Below are 20,514 nucleotides of genomic sequence, written 5' to 3' on the forward strand. Positions count from 1 at the left end.
TCTCGTAAGGGGGCGTGGTTTGAGCTCCCTTCCCCCCCAACCCTCCCGCCCGTCGCTGGGGGTTTCAGTCGCAGGGAGGCGGGGTTGGTGAATACTGGGAAAGTCTTTGGGAAGGGGCGTGGCTTGTATCTTGCGGGAGTGGGGAAGCGCTCCCAAGTCCCTTCGCATGAGACCTGGTTTACTACTTGGGGATAGCAGTGGAGCACAATAGGAGAGGAGTTTGGCTTGTATCGGAAGACTTTAGGGACCGCGAGCGACCAAGATAAGGGGGCGGGGCTTAAGTCCTGCGGGACTGCAAGCATAAGGCGGGGCCTTTAGTTGGGGGCGTGGTTTGAATCTTGCAAAAAGTGAGCATGCGGAGTAGGAGGAAAACCTTTAGGGGCGTGACTTGGACCCCGTGGGAGGAGGGAACGAGGAAAGGATTTTTCCGTAAGGGGTGTGCTTCATATTAAACGGGAGGTGGGAATGGGGCATGAAGGGAGGGTCTTTAAAAAGGGGCGAGGCTTGTCCTCACAGCAAGTAAGCGAGAGGCGTGGCTTGTCCGTAAGGGGCGTGGTCTGTCCCGTGGGGGCGGGGCGTAAGGGTTAGGCTTAACAGCTTCCACTGGTGAGGGGGCGGGATCGCGTCCGGAAGTGGATTGACAGCTGCGGGGTCCAGTCCCGCTCCGCAGCTTGGCTGGGGGCGGGAGTCTCGGCTCAGGCTCCTCGGAGCTCAGCCTCCTCCTTCCTAGCCGCCGGGTAAGGCTAGAGGGCCGGAACCGGAAGTTTCCGTTCTACTCTCGGGCCTCGAGCCCCTCCGCTCTCTCGGCTCCTCTCACCCCCTAGAATCGTCGGCGGGGGGGCGGGGGCGGTGTCTCGAGCCCCTTCAGTCCTGGAGGCCCCGCCATGGAGCCCGCCGCGCCAGCACTGACCGAGGAGGACATGGCCGAAGTAAAGAAGGATGTAAGTGGCGGGGACCGGGCCGGGCCGGGGCGGGGCGGGACGGGTTCCTACCCCAGCACCCCGAAGGAGAAGCTCTCAGGGGAGCTGGCCCCGGGGAAGCCCCTAGTTTTCCGGGCACCCCGAAGAAGGACCCCTCCCCCCGAGGCAGTGCAAAGCGTGGAGCCCTGGGCGGGGAATCAAGAGACCTGAGTTCAAATCCGGCTTCCTCGCTGAGCCGTTCACTGCATGCCTGCCTCGGTTTCCCCCACTGTAAAATGGGAATAATAACGGTAGCACCTGCCTGCCTCCCAGGGATGAGATGACGTTTGTGAGCTGCTGAGCACAGCGCCTGGCGCTGGGGAGCCTTGATACACGGTCGGGCTCAGGGACCTTGCTGGAGCTTTAAGGTCTGCAGCGAGCTTTGCCTGTGCTAGATGGGTTCCCATCATAGGGGACCCCGGGCGGGAGGGGCTGCTACTATTCTTCAAGAGGAGAGGACGGAGTGGAGGAGAGGTTGTGGCCCGTGGAGGGTCACCCAGTTCGGTGTCTGAGGTCTGATGAGGACCCGGGTCGGCCCGACTCCGGATCCAGCCTTGGTTCTGTTCGACTAGCCCCTGTCTAATCCAGAGATCATGACCCGGGGCTATGAGGATCTCCAAGGGCCTTGTAACCCAGGCCCCCCATTTTCCAGGTGAAGGAACTGAGGCCCACAGAGATTAAGCGACTTAACCAAGGTCACACAGGTGCAAAGCTGGAGTTCAAACCCAGGCTCTCTGACCCCAGATTGCTTTGTCTTCACGTCCTTTATATAGGCCTGTTTCTCTTGTCTCTGTCAAGTTGGTTCCCCAAATAGCATTTTTTACTATGGTTATGCCGCTTTCTCTCTGAAGCACCAGATCACCCTATTCCTTTTATACAGGAGAAACACGGGTGCCTAATTATTAGAAATAGACCCAAGGGCCATCATTTGTTATTAGGATTAGGAACAGCTTGGACTGTGGTTTCGGATTCTTCTGATCATCCATCTTTCGCTTTGCACGCAATCCAGTTGCCTGGTATCTAGGCCGACAGGTCCGGGATGCCCTCAATAATATAGGAACTAAAACCTTCCTGAGTTAAACTAAGGCCTGGCAGCTGTCTCTAAACTAGAGCTAAGAATAGGTATTAGAATACCCAAGGTGGAAAACGAAAAAGTCCTCCCTATATCCTATGGGAGGAAAAGCCCTTATCCCCAGAGGCAAAACTAGCTGACTGTACTAGGAATTCCCCTAAAAACTCCTGGCCATTTAAATGAATCTTTGGTCTTTCTAGCCTAGGGAATAGCAGTTGAATTCATACAAATCAAGATAGAAATATTGCCTCAAAAATATCAATATAATGCTTTAATTTAATTTCTATAAACTGTAAAATATACAATGGCCAACCTCTCTTTAGTAGATGCTATAAAGTAGCATAAATATTAATACTTAGTTATAATGAAATATATTATAGTCTAATTCATGTTTACATTTTCCCGTTTGGTAATACAAGTACTTGCCCTCTTCCATATCTAAGCATGAGTAATAATTATCCATCATTTTGCATCTTATTGTTTCAAATGAAAAAGAAAAGCTTAAGAAGCAGCTTTATAATTTGCTGGTCCTCACATAGTATTTGTACATTGAATTCATGGAATTCTGGAGCTAGATGGTAGTCCACCAGCACAGCTTAACACAGTCCCTGGCACATGGTAGGCATTTAATAAATGTTTATTGAAATGTTTTTTGATTTGACAGATTAGGAAATTGAGGCCCACAGTGGTGCTGACTTGCTCAAGATCACATAACTGGTTAGTGGCAGATTCAGGACTAGAAAGAACCTTGTTGAATGTTCTTTCCTGTACACTTTACTTCCTTTTAACTGATATGCCAATGATCCTAGGACAAAATGAACAAAAGTTAATTTTAGTGTCTCCTTTCAAGACTAAGTTACTTTGTCTAATGGCCAGAGTGTGATTCAGTGCTTTTGACTCACTATAATAATAACCGTGAATTACCTGTCCCTTTTGGAGGAAATGATTGGAATTTGGGGCCTATAGAACTACTCTAGAAAGTCTATTTGTATTTTTAGGTGTCTTAGTAGCATAGATTAATAGCTGCATTTCATCTAGCCCAGTCCCCTTCTTCTCCCTTTCCTTCTCCCTTTGGACTTTTATGCTATGTTGTAACAGGATCATTTTAGAACAGAACATTTTAGAAGCTTAGGTATGTGACCCTGGATTTGTGCAGTGGGAGAACAAAGATGAATAAAAGCCCAGAGGCTCACAGTTTAATAGTTGAGATAAAGTAGGTACACAACTCACTAATATAAGACAGTAAATGAATATTCACTTCTCTTTAGAATTTTCATAAAAACAATCTTGAATGTGATTATCCTCTGACACCCTTCCCCCTCTGGCATAATTAATTCCCAATTTTCCTGGACTCTGGAAGGAGGAGCCAAGATGCAGGTCAGAATTGAGTAATTAGGGTATGGTATTCTGTATTTTGCAAATAATAATAAAAACCCTGTGAATTATTTTAACAAATGTAAACCATCTCTAGCTCTTCATTCAGCAATTATTTGGGGGATGCTAAGTGAATAAATGATACATCCAGACCCCAAAGAACTTCTAACTAAATCAGGCAGATGAGATATAATTGTAGCATGAGCCCAAATGATATAAAGGGTTAGTAGTCAAAGTTTCACTTTTGTTCCTTTTAAAATAAGGTATTGTTATTTCATAGATTTTTTTTAGCTAATCTTTTAGACCAGGACTTGGAATCTCTGGCTTTTTATCAATCCCCAGCATTTATGACTTCTCTGCAGTATCTGACACAGCTGATGAGCCTCTCTACCTGTCTGATCTTTGCTCAGTCTCCTTTGCTAGATCATCATCCGTGTCTCACCCCTAAACTGTGGGCGTACTCACAAGACTCTGTCCTGGACTTTTTTTTCTTTCTCTCCATTTTCTCTTACCTTTTGACCTCATCAGCTTCCTTGAGTTCAGTCATCATCTCTTCAGATGACTCCCAGATTTATGTATTCAGCCCTCCTCCCTCTTCTGAATTCTAGTCCTACTTAACCAACTGGACTTCGTGTTCTCTAGGCATCTAATATTAAACATGTCCAAAACAGAACTCATTACCTTTTCCGCTCTTTCTTGCTGACTTCCCTATTTCTGTCAAGGGCACCACAGTCACACGATTTTGAAGCCTTGGTGTCATCTTCTATTCTAATGACCCCTAACAAAATTCTTTTCTACACTGAATTAAGAACACTTAAGTACTGAAATCAGATTTTCTGTGACCTTGCTACCACTTGGGACTTTCTTTGGAAAAGTTGCAATTAGAGATAAATATAGGAACTGAATTCGTTCAGTTGAAACAAGTTTCAAAATAGTGAAAATTTTGTATTAAAATACAGTCCCCACATAGGTACTTCAGAAAGTCATGAATCAAAACATTGTGAAAAAATTCACTTGCTTCCTTTCCAGTCAAGTGGCAGGTAAAATTTTGCCTTAGGACTACCAATTCAAATGGTTTTCTTTTAGAAACCCATACTTCACTCTAGCAGTGGGTATTTATTATATCATTAGATAAAACAGAAGCTGTTAGTAGATTTAGACAACTGTATTTTGAATAAAAGATGACTTTCTCGCCTTCTAGGCTTGCAGGGGAAGAAATTCAGCTTCATTGTGAAAAGGATTTCTTGTGTAGTTCCAACAGTTCCCCCCCCCAAAAAAAATTCCTATGTTTCATTTTAGTTAAAATTGGGTAGCAAAACCAAGAAACTGCATTATGGGGCATGCTCTATCAGACTGTATTGGTGTCCCAGCAGGTAGGTGGATGGGGTAGATGGTATCGCATAGTCTAGACAAATAGAACTTCAGCCTGAAGGCCCCGTCACTAGTATATTGACAAAATTGTCTCAGATATAGAGGTCATTTAGGTCTGTTCACAAACCAAGAAAAAGTTATGGGCAGGGAAGCTGGCCCTTCAGATCCCACCTGGGTCTTCATAGAATAAGCAGGAAAAATAAGAGAATTTGCCAAAGATTGTCATTAACATTGACAACTATGCTATCAGTAATATCAATCTGTAATCATAAAATCATCCCCAAGGAAGGGAGATAAGTCATTGATGAACAAAAATAAACCAAAATGATATCAAGCATCTCTTCCCTCTTGCTTTTTTCTGGTTTGGTGTTTCCTGCAGGCTGTTTGTTCTCTTTGTAGGTGGATGCTGTGATGAGTCTGGTACTTCCGATGAGATTCTTTTACCTGCTTAAATCTCTTATAGAATTCTGCCTTGATGGTCATCTGTTTTTAAAAGAGCTTCCACAGGGGAGTGGATGATGGGAGGATGGGGGAGAGAGAGAGAGAGAGAGAGAGAGAGAGAGAGAGAGAGAGAGAGAGAGAGAGAGAGAGAGAGTATGTGTGAGTGAGTGAGAGAGAGAGAGTGTGTCTCTGTGTGTGTGTGTGTGTGTGTGTGTGTGTGTGTGTGTGTGTGAGAGTGTGAGAGAGAGAGAGAGAGAGATTGGATCAAGTAAAATCATCAGCATAAATAGAATGATTGGACATAGAAGAGGGATATATAGCGAGGGAATTCAATTCACCAAACGTTTCTGAAGCACCTGGGGAGGGTAAGCTCCAAGGTTACAAAGGTAAAAAAAAAAAAAAACCCAAACAGTTGCCCTCAAGGAGTTTGTTTTACTTGAGGAATACAACGTGTATACAAAGTAATTTTGGGAGGGAAAGAACACTGACAACTGGAACGAATAGAAAGTTAGCATAGAGGGCAGCACCTGAGCTTACCCTTGAAGAATCCTAGGCTTACCCGTGAGAGTCCAGTAGGTGGGGTTGAAAAGAAAGTGTATTCCATATAGAGGTAGGAAATAGTGCTGAGTTTGAGGAATGGTTAGTAGCCCAACTTGATGGGAATGTATTGTGTGGGGAAGGGAGGGTAACATACAATCAGTCTGGAAAGAGGTGGGAGCCAGGTTTTGGAGAACTTCTGAAATATCAGAGTGAAGAGTTTGTGTTTTATCCTAAAGGCAATAAGGCTCCATGGAAGGTTTTTATGCAGGACAGTGACATAGTCTGTGTCTTTTGAGAATATAAATTTGTCTACTTTGTGTAAAGAGGGGGACCCATTAGAAATCTGTTATTAGTGGGGGGAGCTAGATGGCACAGTGGATAAAGCACCAAATCCGGCCTCAGACACTTGACACTTACTGTTTGACCCTGGGCAAGTCACTTAACCCTCATTGACCTACCCAAAAAAAAAAAATCTGTTATTAGTTCAGACAGCATATAGGGGACTCACTAGGGTAGAGACTATGTGAGTGGAGAGAAGGGGAAGATTTGTAAGAGATTATGGAGGTAGATAAAAATGGTAATGACTTCAAAAGAAATTGGGAAGTTGGTGACAGGATTTTGGGAGGAAACAAGTTCATTTTAGGAACTACTTAGTTTGAATTGTCATCAGGACAGATGTGTAGAAATGTGCCACAGGAATTTCTAAAATAGTCCTTGGGGAGGAGTTGAGACTGATGATGCTCTCAATTTGAAAGTTATCTGGACAGAGGTAGTAATAGAGCTAAGGGAGTAGACAAAATATCCAAGAATCTAATTTTGAGATCATGGAAAGTACCCTTCCACTGTACTTAATAGGGGTTGAACAATGGTAAGAATATATGTAGTTCATATCACTATATTTCACTAAAATGGACCTAGGCAATTTAAAGTGAATTTGGAGGACAGTGACCAGGATGATTAAGCATCTAATAGTTTAGAAAACTAGAAATATATGACTTGAAGAAGAGAGGGCTAATGTGAAAGAGAAATAAACATATTTATTAAACATGTAATCAGATAAAACTCGGAGGTATAAAATTGTAAAGGATATTCTGGCTACTACTGAGGTGTTAGAGAAACCTAAAATATTTATCATTGCATTAAAAAATGAAAGGACCCAGAACTTTTTTAAATTTACTGCTAATATTTCTCCAAGTGTTGTCTAATGTTACACGATTCCTTTTTCTGGTCATTGTAGTGTGAAGAAGTACTCTATTGTACTATTATGACTCAGTTATTAAATTTGCAAAGTGGGTTCTAATTTTTTAATATTTTGATAAAAGATAGCTCCAAAACAGTGGGCAAATTAATTCTAGTTGAATTTAACATTCTTGCTTCAAAAAACTTTTTCATTTGGTCCTTTTTCAAATTGTTAAATGTATCTCTTTTTGAGTAACTTCTTAATAATAATTCCAAAAAACAGGGGGCAGCTAGTGGCACAGTGGATAAAGCACCAGCCCTGGATTCAGGAGGACCTGAGTTCAAATATGGTCTCAGACACTTGACACTTACTAGCTGTGTGACCTTGGGCAAGTCACTTAACCCTCATTGCCCCACCACAAACAAAAGATTGTAAGTCCTGTGAAAAATAGTCATAGTCCTATTTGTACAAAAATATATTTATAGAAGTTCTTTTTGTATTTGCCAAGAATTGGAAATCAAAGGAATGCACGTCAATTGGGGAATCGCTAAACAAGCTGTGCTATATGAAGATGATAGAATATTATTGTGCTATAAGAATTGACAAGCAGGATGATTTCAGAAAGGCCTGGAAAGACTTACATGAATTGATGTATATTAAAGTGAACAGAACCAGGAGAACATTGTGCACAGTGACAGCAATATTGTTTGATGAAGAACTGTGAATGACTTAACTATTCTAAGCAATACAATGATCTAAGACAATCCCAAAGGACCAATGATAAAGCATACTCTCCACCTCCAAAGAAAAACCTGATATTGATTGAACAAAGACTGAAGCATGCTATTTTTCACTTTCATTTTTTTATTCAAGTTTTTGTATACAAAATGACTAATATAATAATGTTTTACATAATTGCACGTGTACAACCTACATTTGATTGCTTACTGCCTCAGGGAGGGGGGAGAAGGGATAAAATTTGAAACTCAAAACTTAAAATTAATTTTTTTAAAAAATAGTCATAGTGTTAATAATGCCCTTTCCTCCATCAGTTTCCCATCTGTCAGCAACATTGAAGTGATTTGAATATATTAGTTTGGAGTTTTAATTGCATACCTTTACTTCTTATTTTTAGTCTTAGGATTTTGTAGTAATTTTGATATTTGTCCTAACAAGATAGTAGTCTGACTCTACAGAGGTAATTCAGGAATAACTCCCACATCCATAATGAGTTGTTTGCTAAAATATAATCACTTGTGTTTTTTGTTTTGTTTTGGTTTTTGCTGGCAGGTGTTTGGGGTTTTTTATTTATTTATTTATTGGTGCTGTTACTTAGTGTACCACTTCCTTCATTTGCCTCTCCATTCAGAACCTGTGAAGCATCTTTCCATTTAGCTGCATCTTCTTTTTGTTTTCTGGTGTCATTTCCACCTACATTGTCAAGATTGATAGGATTCAGCTCCTTTGATTCAGCTCATCCAGTCAGTTCTACCTTTTCTGACAATACTACCTGTTCAGTATCTCCCAGTTCTGTCCCATGCTTTCCACTCCTGTCATCCTTATGGAAGCTCCAATAAAGATGTATTACAATCAATGTAGAATTCTCTAACAGAATTCAACAAGAAAGGGAGGACTATGAATTACTCCATTTTTAGAATGTGTATAAACACTAACAGCTATTGATCTTCAGAATGTGAAATCTTTGTCCAGTAACTTAGGGAACTTTCTGTTCAATGTATACAATTGGCCAGTTTTGATCATGGTATGGCTGTTTAGTTTTCTAGGCCACAGAGTACAATCCTAATCTAACACTTTTATACTTATAAACTCGAACAAAAGAAAAACCAAGTAGAATGTGTGGCCAGATCAATGTAAATCCGTTACCATTACTGGAAAAAATACCTAGTAGCACCTTCTTATCTTTTACTTCATTTTGTTTTTTCCTTATTCAGAAATCTTTCAATGACTTCAGTTGCTCCTGATTCTTCATGCTGACTAAAAGGACCCCCCACAAACTCATCAATTTGTCTTTGGGGTCTTCTATTGTTTTTATATGATGACCACACTTCACTCCCTAAAAAGACCCCACACTTTCCTGTCCACTCCTTGGCATTTCTTCCCTATAGATCTCCGTTCATCACTTTCTGAATCCTGCCTTTAAAACCCACCTCACATTCTGCCTCCTTTGTGACTCCTTCCTACCTTCTCCCATACTAGAAATGATGTTTTATCTCTCTGAACTTCTGTAACATCTTGTTGTGCCTTTTACTAGATTTAAGAAATATTTTATTGACGTCTTTTATTTGTACATAACCCTCATTTCTTTCTTTTAACTTTCTTTTTTTTAATCACAAAAGTATTTTATAATTTTCCAGTTACATGTAAAGATAGTTTTCAGCACTTGTTTTCGTAAGATTTTTAGTTCCAAATTTTTCTTCCTCCCCAAGACGGAAAGCAATCTGATATAGGTTATATATGTACAATCACATTAAACACATTTTTGCATTAGTCATGTTGTGAAAGAAGAATCAGAACAAAAGGGGAAATCCTCAAAAAAGTAAGAACAAAAACAAAAGTAGAAACAGTATGGTTCAGTCTCCATTCAGAATCCACGGTTCTTTTTTCTGGATGTGGAGAACATTTTCCATCATGAGTTCTTTGGAATTGTCTTGGATCATTGCATTGCTGAGAAGAGCTAAGTCTATCACAGTTGATCATCACACAGTGTTGCTGTTACTGTGTACAATGTTCTCCTGTTAAACTTCATTTCTAGGTGTATCCCTTCCTTCTACCTTCCCCATAAAAAAGCAGTTCAGTAAAACTAACCAGGGGGCAGCTAGCAAACGCAGTGAATAAAGCACTGGACCTAGATTCAGGAGGACCTGAGTTCAAATCCAGCCTCAGACACTTGACACTTACTAGCTGTGTGACCCTGGGCAAGTCACTTAACCCCCATTGCCCCACAAAAAACAAACAAACAAAACTAACCAACACATCTGCCCAGTCTGACAGCCTGTGCAGTGTTCCATGTCCAGAATCTCCTCCTCCCCCACTTTCTGAAAAGGACAAGAAGTTACATTTCTTCCTCTTTTCTTTCTTTCTTTCTTTTTTTGGTTGATTCTTAAAAATTTATTTAGCATTTTCTTTTTCTCCAATAATATGTAAAAACAATTTCAACACCTATTTTTAAAACTTTGTGTTCCAAATTCTCTCCCTTCCTCCCTCCCCACTCCCCCTTTGAGAAGGCAAGCAAATTAATATGTTATACATGTGTAGTCATGCAAAACATTTCCATATTAATCATGTTGTAAAAGAAAACATACCCAAAAAACCCTTAAAAATAAAGTAAGAAAAAATAATTCTTCAATCTGTATTGAGACACCATCAGTTCTTTCTCTGGGGATGGGTAGCATTTTCATCATAAATTCTTCAGACCTGTCTCAGATCATTTCATTGCTAAGAATAGCCTTCACTTTACAATATTGCTGTTACTTTGTACATAGTTCATTTCACTTTGTATCAGCTCTTGTAAGAATAACTTTTTCTGAGAGCATCCTGCTCATCATTTCTTATAGCACAATAGTATTCCACATACCGTATACCACATGCCACAGTTTGTTCAGCCATTCCCCGATTGATGACCATCCCCTCAATTTCCAATTCTTTCCCACCAGAAAAGAGCTGTTATAATTATTTTTGTATATTAGTCCTTTTCCTTTTTTGTTTTTTAATTTCTTTTTGGATTCAGACCTTGTAGTGTTATGGCTAGGTTAAAGAGCATGATCTTATAGCGCTTTGGACATAACTGGCTGAATTAGTTTACAACTCTATCAACAGTGCATTAATGTTTCATTTCCCCCATATCTCCTATAATATTTGTCATTTTCCTCTGCTGTCCTATTATCCAATCTAATTGGTATGAGGTAGTACCCCAAAATTGTTCCGACTTGCATCTTCCAAATCTATAATAAGTTAGAACATTTTTTCATACAACTATAGATAGATTTGATTATTTCATCTGAAAACTCTTCATATCTTTTGATCGTTTATCACTTGGGGAATGACTATTATTTTAATAAATTTGACTCCGTTCTCTTTCTTTTTGAGAAATGAGGCTTTTATCAGGCAAACTTGCTTCAAAATTTTTTTCATAGTTATTATTGCTAACTGTATTTCCCTCCATCCTATTTCCTCCCCACACTATTTTTTCTCTATCTCCTTTCACTCAGTCCCTCCTCAAAAGTATTTTGCTTTTGACTACCCCCTCTCCCAATCTGCCCTCCCTTTTATCAGCCCCACCACCTATCCCCTTCACCTCCTACTTTCCTGCGGGGTAAGATAGATTTCTATACCCAATTGAGTATGTACGTTATTACTTCTTTGAGCCAATTCTGATGAGTGTAAGGTTCACTCACTCCCCCTCAACTCTCCCATCTTCCCCTCCACTGTATAAGCTTTTTCTTGCTTCTTTTATGTAAGATAATTTACCGCATTTTACCTCTCCCTTTCCTTTTCTCCCAGTGCATTCTTCTCTCACCCTTTATTTTTTTAGTTATCATCCCGTCGCATTCAACTCAAACCTCTGCCCTCTGTCAATATATACTTCATCCAACTTCCCTAATAATGAGAAGGTTCTTATGAGTTACAAATGTCTTCCCATGTAGGAATGTAAACAGTTTAGCCTTTTTAAATCCCTTATGATTTCTTTTTCCTGTTTACCTTTCTATGCTTCTCTTGAGTCTTGTATTTGAAAGTCACATTTTCTGTTCAGCTCAGGTGTGTTTTGATCTTCCTTGTTAACCATAGTAACTTTATATGGTTGGAGGGTTTTTTTTTCCATTTGCTCATTTTCCCAGCCTATTTCTTGACTCTTTGATAAAATAGGGCTCTGCTTCCAGGGTGGAGGGTGCACTGTCCCAAGCTTTCAGGGGTTTTGTGTAGTTGTTTTCAAAGATACTTCCAGGGACCTATAAGTTTTCAGCTCTTCCAAGGTGGTATGATCTAAGGAGAAGTGTGTTTAGTCCTTTCCTGGCCTGTGCTCTGGTCTGCAAGCAACCACAGGCCTGCTTTTCTGCTCTGGAACTGTGACCAGGGCCCTGCCTCCACTGTGGCCCCAAATTCTGGTGTGCTAGTGCTTCTGCCTGACCTGGGACTGCCATGCAGGACTGTGACCTGGATCTGAGAGTTCTGCCTCAGTGCTAGCAAAGAGACCCCTGTAATCTCCTGGCCAATTGTACAACCCCCTTATCATCTGTGGGCTGAGAGTTCCAGAATCAGTCGCTGCAGCTGCTGATTCAGTGGTTCCCGAGGCCTGCTTCCTGGTTTGCTGGGTCTGGGTCTATGACTGCACAGCCTGTGCTGGACTGCATTCCACTCTCTCCCAGATGCAACAGACCTTTCCTGCCAACCTTCTAAGTTGTCTTTGGCTGGAAAATTATTTCACTCTTTCCATTTGTGGGTTCTGCTATTCCAGGAATTGCCTTATGGCATTATTTGAAGGTATTTGGAGGGGTCTTGGGGATAGTTTAAGCAAGTCACTGCCTTTCCTTCACCATCTTGGCTTCACTTCTCCCCTCTTGAGGCCAAGCTTCATCATTATAATCACATACTGTTAGTTTCCATTGCTTCCTTGTACTTTCTGTACACTTTGTTGTGATTATTGTGTATAATTCTGCTTACTTCTCTTTGCATCAGTTCATATATGTGTTCCCTTGTTTCTCTGTTTTTATATTCGTTTATTACAGCACAGTAATATTCTATTACCTTCATGTGTCACAGTTTGTTTAGCCATTCCCCAATTGATAGGTATCTACTTTGTTTCTATTCTGTTACAAAATATTTTGGTATATATGTAGCCTTTCTTTCAATTATTGACCTCCTTGGGATATATGTCTAACAGTGGGATGTTTTAGTCAAATGCTGTAGACATTTTCATCACTTTCTTAGCATAATTACAGTTCACTTTCTAGAATGGTTGAATCAATGCATAGCCATCAACAGAGTATTTGTGTACCACAATTCTAACAGTGATTATTCCCATCTTTTTTCATCTTTGCCAGTTTGCTGGGTGAGAGAAAATGACAGAGTTGTTTTTATTTTCATTTCTTTATCTATGACTTGTAATCTTCTATCTGGTCAATTCTTTGGAGAAGTGTTTGTCCTTATATTGTGACCCTTTATCCTATTGGGTAATGGCTCTCTTTTTGTACTTTTTCCATTATACTTTGCATTATATTACTTATTTCTCCAACTAAATTGTAAGCCTATGAAAGCGATGACTATGTCTTATTCATCTTTGTACACTCCTCCTCCCCAATCTAACCCACTACCTTGCACATAAGAACATAGCAGCTCAGAGACAACCTTAGAATTCTCTTTTCCAACCCCTTACATTTTATAGATGAAGAAACTAAGAAAACAGAAGTTTTCTGTTCTGCCTAAAAGCCAGACAGCCAATTATGTAGTAGCAATACATTTTTTTTAACTAAATTGGATTTTTTCCAGCCTATCACATTGGTATACGCAGTAGTTTGGTCATTTTTCTGTTATGTTCTATGATTAGAGAATGGAAAGACTAAGTTAATAGAGTATTTGTTTTTCCTGAATTCAGAAAGCACTTCAAGATCTCTAATACTTTAGAGTAACCATAAGCATCAGTCAATGAAGCAAGAAAATGTTCTTTAGATTTCCAGCAAATAAATTGTCAGGCAAAGGTTCTATTTTCTATGTAATTTATGTTTCTGGTCTATGGTTTGTGGTCTGTTCTTTCCCCCTTCCCACCCCTCATCCCAGTGCCTTCCTTCTGAAGTTGTCAACTATTTTCTGTATCTATAGACAGGTAGATAGATGATTATATTGTATGTACGTAGTTGTTTGCATGTTTTCCCCCCATCAGACTGTAAGCTCCTTGAGAACAGGTACTCTTTTGCCCAGTTTTGTATCCCCAATGGTTAGCACAGTGCCTGACATATAGTGAGGTACTTAAACATAAAATGTTTCATATTTAAGATAACTTTAAAATATGCTTTATATTTTTTAGGCTTTAGAAAATCTGAGGGTGTATTTATGTGAAAAAATCATAGCCGAGAGACATTTTGATCACCTACGTGCAAAGAAAATACTCACTAGAGAGGACACTGAAGAAATTTCTTGCAGAACATCAAGTAAAAAAAGAGCCGGTAAGCTGTTGGACTACTTACAGGAAAACCCTAAGGGACTTGACACTCTGGTTGAATCTATTCGACGAGAGAAAACACAGAGCTTCCTAATAGAGAAGATCACAGATGAAGTGCAGAAGCTAAAGATTCTCAAACTTGAGTATCTGAAAGGTAAGGTGACATGCATGTACCAGGGGACAATTTAAATGGAAAAAGGGAAAAAGAAAGCAATTTGCTCAATAGAGTTGATTTTTTTTTTCCCTCTTAGTTTTTAACCCAAGAATTCCACTAGTTTGGCCTTTTCTGCTTTCGAAAATGTTGCTAGGTTGATAAAATAGAAAGTTATTGGAGGAATTTTTGTTTCATCACAGCTGATATGCATGGATTTAGTTACACAGCATTTCCTCCCAGACTGATGAATGATGTAAGGTGAAATATGTATTATTAGGCCCATTTTTACACATGAAGAAGTAGAATTAGATTTGGTGATTTCCCAGAAGTATAGGACCTCAGACGCCTCTTTTGTGGGACTGCAGTTCCCTCTGATACAGCTAAATGAGATACTAGTTTGCTTAGTGGGTCAGCAGAATGTTTGACTATATAGGGACTAGACCTGGAATTTTTTATTGCCAAAGGGAGCTCCCAAATGAGCAGACTCCCTGTGCCAGCAGCTTGACCTTCTTTGAAATGTAGAACCTGAGAGTTTCCCTGGAGCAGTGAGAGCTGAAGGATCCCACAGCCAGGATGTGTCATATCTTCCTGGACCCCGGGCAGGCCCTCTATCCAGGGGTGGGTGTGTGTGTGTGTGTGTGTGTGTGTGTGTGTGTGTGTGTTGTGTTGTGTTGTGTTTTTGTGCTGGGCAATGAGGGTTTAGTGACTTGCCCAGGGTCACACAGCTAGTAAGTGTCACGTGTCTGAGGCCGGATTTGAATTCAGGTCCTCCTGAATCCAGGGCCAGTGCTCTATCCACTGTACCACCTAGCTGCCCCACAGGGGTTCTTAACCTTTTTTGTGTCTCATGTCTGAAGCTGTGGAACCCTTCACACAATACTGTTTTTAAATGCAGATAAGAAATTATGGGATTACAAAGGAAACCAATTAGACACACACACATCTATACAGACACACACACACATATATGTATGTATATTCAATTATAAAAAATATTTTAAGAAAAAAAAGTTCATAAGTCCAAGGTGAACCCCTACAACTGAGCCATCTTTGTTGGGTCCGAGTTTTGAGACTAGAAAAACTCACAGGAAAGAGCAACCCGGATCAGAGTTTATCAGCCTGCAAAATCAATAGATTCTACTGTGAGCTATCTTGATCAACATTGGATATTTGCTCAACCAGGTTAATTGTTTTATCCTTTGAATACAACAGGAATTTTCCCTTTCTACTCCCCTAGAATTCTAAGGTTATTAGTTAAATGTGAGATTAAATAGTGTCTTCCAAAAAAGACTATTCATTTGCTCATCACAAATGGACATTAGTCAGTTCACAAACCTTAGCCTTCGTACACACTGTTTGAAATGAATTTTTATTAAGCACTTATTCTGTTTGCCTTTTCCTATTATTTGGACACTTGTGCTTTTGTGCTACAACTCTGGTGATTATCAGTAGCTCAGAAAGCTACTTCTTTTATGAAGAAATTTGAAACGAGTTTGTTTACATTACTGACCAGATTTCCTTAAGCAGTAATGCAAAATTCAGTTTTCAGAAGAATTTTGGATGTTGGGCTTTTTTCCTACAATATTGGGCCTCCAAAATGTTACAGTAATTAGTAAATAATAAGTTATTTGATTAAATGTTTGCTGAATTGACTGTCAGTGATTAGAAGGTTTACTGATCAGTTTATTAATCATCTTCTGTGGTTTTATTTTAGGATTGAACCATAATAGCTATATGCCTCTTCCACCTGGAGCAACAAGTAGTCTGTCTAGATTAGATTCTAATGAGTGCAATTTCTCTGACAAATTGAAAGATGGAGATGCCACTGTTGTTTACCATCCAACAGGAGAGTCCAGCACAGCCTCCTTTTATTCCAGCAATACTTCATTAAATTTACCTGTTGTAGAGGTAGGCAGAACCGAAAATAGTGTCTTCTCCTCAGCTCCCCTTCCTGGACCTGGAGACCCTGGGGCACCTCCTCTTCCACTAGAACCACAGTCAGAAGAAGAAGGAAATTCCAGTGATATGTTTCTTCCCTTAAGATCACGTTCTTTTTGCCAACAATGACAGCTTACCACTTCTTTCAAAAATTACTTCAGGAATATTTAAAAGGGTTTATAAAACTTTAAGAAAACAGTTACTATCAATGCTTACTAACAACTTACTGTGGGATTCTTAGTATATTTTCATCGTGCTGTATAAATGGAGTGTTAATGCATTTTTAAGAAATTAAATATAACACACATTTGGTTAGACATACTATTGTTTACTTTTCCTGCTTTTTCGTTGTAGGAGTTTGATGTTTTGTCTTTGTTTTGTCTTGTTTTGTTTTTTTTAATATGATTTCAATCAAATTTTTGCAGCCAGGAACAATTTCTTCATAATGTGACCAATTGCATTGGATTTGCTGTAGTAAGACACTGTTTTATCTTAGGATGTGAGCCAAAAGTGGCCAGGCCCTACCTAATAGTTCTCAGCAACTATTTAGACTTCTTGCTGTAGAATTTTATATAATGCCTCTATTCCTGATATAACCTTAATGTGCCAGTATCTTAGTTTGATCAAATATGCTCATCATCAGGGACTTTAATGCCTTTCTCAAGATACTCATGTTCTTAGTCAGACTTTTTTTATCATTCCGAAGAAAAAACTATTATATAACGTATCAATCATTTATATTTGATGGAGGCATTTTATGTCTTTAGTTTCTGTACTTTCAGCCTCTTTAAGTTGTTGTCTGGAGTGTAGATAAAATCTTAGAACAAATTTTTTTCTTATAGCAATTCAGTTTTATTGAACACTGTTTGAAATTAGGGCATTTGCTGACAATCTTATCATGTGGTCTTGTCATTTATTGTAATAGAATGCCACCTCTATTACTCATTTATGTCACACTTTATCTCATACACAACTAAATTTGCTGTCTTATTAATTTACTTATCAGTTCCACATATAAGATTGTTTTTAACCATATTGTTTGCAGTAAACAAATGGTGGGAATGCTATTTGGTCAGTCAGTAAACATTAAGTACCTACTATGTACAATGCTTAAGCACTGGGGATGCAAATATAAAAAGGAAAATAGTCCCTACCCTCACAGAGTTTATAATCCAATGGAATATGGGATAAGACACCAGCCAGAAGCTGGAGGAAGGTGGGAAAGAGTTATCATAGCCTTGGGGCATGATAGAGACCTAAAGGGATGCAGCCTGGTGGAAAGTGAAGAGATGACCAATCTGGGTGCCCACCTCAATAAGAGAGGCTCCACAGACTGAGAGTATCGTTGGGGTGGGAGTACAAGAGTGGGTGCAGTCTTGCAGGAGGATGCAGTTCTGAGGGATGATAGAGAAGTCACTAACAGTATTTATTAATATAATAGTCTTAAGGATACTAGAGGGTTTTTTAAAAAGTTAAATTTCCTTTAAGAGTCCAAATACCTATTTCCATTTTTAGAGCAATATACTAAACTTAATTTATTTTCAGGTGTTTGTGATATGTGTAATTCTAGAAAATAATTGTGAATTGTCAGCCACAAACTTGACCTACTAGAATTTTTTTTTATAAGAATAGTTCTAAAGACTGAATTATTTTTGTCCAGGTATTAGTTATTTGAGACATTTTATTACAAGAGAATAATTGTGGTTATCATTTTAAAAGTTGATTTACACAATAGTTGTTTTTAATTTCCTTAAATAATCAATAATATCTTTCTCTTTAAATGGTCTTTGAAATGTTTTCTGTCAGCTTTACATACCATTCCTTAGGGTCTGTGTTGTTTTCCTACTGAAATAAACAAAACCTGCCTATCAGCTATAAACCATTCTTAGATTCTGATTAATGATACACATATAGTCCTAATATCCTTTTCACCCCTCTTTTTAAAAAGTCAATACTGTTCTTTGGGGGGAAATAATTTAAGTTCTTTCAGGTCAAAAAAATCATGTTTAAATGTATTTTTCTTTTACAAACAAGGATTCAAATCACAATTTATTTGGGTACTCTGGAATATTCCTTTTGCAAGTTCTATTCTTATACATTTATAGTTTATTTTGGATCGTTAACTCACTGTAAATTAATAATATAGTAAATAAGATTTACACTATCATAATCTGAGTTTTTTAAAAGGCCTTTAAAATACTGAAATGATTTCTAGGGCCTATAGAATACTTATATTTAAATTCTTAAAAACTGATCATTATCTGAATTTTAAAAGCAGTTGAGATTACAGCCTAACAGGGTAGAGAAAAGCTGCTCTCCTGTGCTGCATGCTGTCCAATTAAATAGCATATGTTAGCCTCTTAGGATCTCTTTGACTTGAAAGCAACAATAAATCCTCCCCACAGTTTCCCCTCCAAATAAGCACTCACCTCAGTCTGTTCACATTGTCTTCACTATAATGATGGATGAAGGCGTTTTATAACCTGACTCATGAGAAACCATGGACAACATACATTTATCTCTCATGTGCACAGAACTGTACTAGGTGCTATGGTAATTACAAACTATGGTAGGCATCAATGCTCTGCAGGAATTTGCACTGTTGATGGAAAAATCTAGTACTTGCAAAGAACGTAGCTTGGATATTACCAGCTTACTGGTAATATTTCCCTTCCCCCTCTCCACCTTTCTCTTGTCCAAACCTGCTGCTATTAAAATTTATAACTAGAAATTGTTAACGGGAAACTTGTAATAATTTGTATTCTGGACCAAGGGTCCCTACCTTCTCAAAGCCACAGAAAGGATTCTGTGGTTATGATATTTAGGGAAATCTACATATTGAATAACTAAGCTCTCATCACCTATTTTGACTTGGGGAGATTTGGGAACAGACATTGCTCATCATTCATCATTAGCAAAAGTATTCATTTGGGCATAAATTAAATAGGAGAGAATGAACAAAATTATATTATGAGTCCCAATATTTTCTTAATGTGTAAGAACTAGGGAGAGGCAGCTAGATGGTGCAGCGGATAAAGCACCAGCCCTGGATTCAGGAGTACCCGAGTTCAAATCTGGCCTCAGAGACTTGACACTTACTAGCTGTGTGACCCTGGGCAAGTCACTTAACCCCAATTGCCTCACACCCCCCCAAAAAAAAAGGAACTAGGGAAAAAAAAAACCTGACTGGTCTGTGTTTAATCTCCCCAGAAGAGGGAGCAATACAAGTTATAGAAAAAAAATTATGTTTTCAAAGTTACTTTTTAAATGTATTCTGAAGAGTTAATCGTTGCTATGCCAGATAATGCAAATATTAAATTTTAAGTGGTTACTACATAAAAATATTTTTTCAAGAAGTTTATAAAGTAGAAATTAATTATATTTTTCTAGTACCCTAGAATATTTGTCATAGTTGAGCTTTTTTACTGTAGAAAAAATGTTTCTACTTAGTTTATTTTCAATTTTTCTGAGTTACCTAGAAACTAAGGAATTATGTCCCACATTTTCAAAATATTCACTGCAATATATTTGCACTAAATTGTGGCTGTGAAATATAAATAGATTACAAAAACTTAAGTCATGTAGATTCAAATTCTGGACAAGGTCTCAAATCTCTTGAGTATACTAAATAGTATACTAAATGTTTAATTTTCAGTGTTTAAATTAAAGCTCAGTTAAGTGGAATGTTCCAAAATTGAGGGGCGTCTAAAGGTCATTCAGAATACCTCAGTATCATTATTGTGAAACTGGTCACTGAAACAGTATTGTAGATTTTAAGTGTTTAGGAGTTTAAGTCCAAGTCATACGGGCCACAGGATATTCCCTGAGTGTTTAGGGAGTTTCTTTTTCTTGTGATTTACAGTCCTTTCTGAAATGTGCCTTGGCTAGTCCTTGGACAGAGGCAATCATTGGCTTCAGTTTGGTTGACTTCCAGAATAAGGGAATCGTGTTCTTTTGAAAGGAGTCAATTTTTAGAAAAAATTTAGCAGATTTTCTTTTAGTTTTTAATAAGTTTGTGTTGCTGAAAAAGTAAAGTAGGTATTTCCATTTCCAATATGAAGTGCCTTATATTTCCAGGTTAATCAAATAAGATTATCCAGAGTTTAAAAAGTACCTTTTGGACCTCCTTTGTGTTTTTTTAATGGGATAAAAATGTGACTGAAAGTCAGAAATATGAAATAAATGGCATAAAAGGCATTGAATGTAAGAGAATTGGAGGAACATGTAATATTAGGATAATCCAGTGGGAATATATTTCTAAATGCAAAAGTATGTTTAATAAAGATGAAAATTATTATTTTGCTTCTTTAA

General features: G+C 38.7%; 1 protein-coding gene across 1 annotated transcript; it reads left to right on the forward strand.

Moving 5' to 3' along the window:
- The first annotated feature begins 622 nt into the window (after positions 1-622).
- BCL10 (BCL10 immune signaling adaptor) lies at positions 623-20,514 on the forward strand. Its single transcript, XM_043962823.1, has 3 exons — positions 623-941; positions 13,977-14,265; positions 15,980-20,514. Exons 1-3 carry the CDS (start codon positions 885-887, stop codon positions 16,330-16,332), a joined length of 699 nt encoding a protein of 232 aa, XP_043818758.1. The 5' UTR covers positions 623-884; the 3' UTR covers positions 16,333-20,514.

This window comes from Dromiciops gliroides, chromosome 4 (genome assembly GCF_019393635.1).
Source record: "Dromiciops gliroides isolate mDroGli1 chromosome 4, mDroGli1.pri, whole genome shotgun sequence".
Classification (NCBI taxonomy): Eukaryota; Metazoa; Chordata; class Mammalia; order Microbiotheria; family Microbiotheriidae; genus Dromiciops; species Dromiciops gliroides.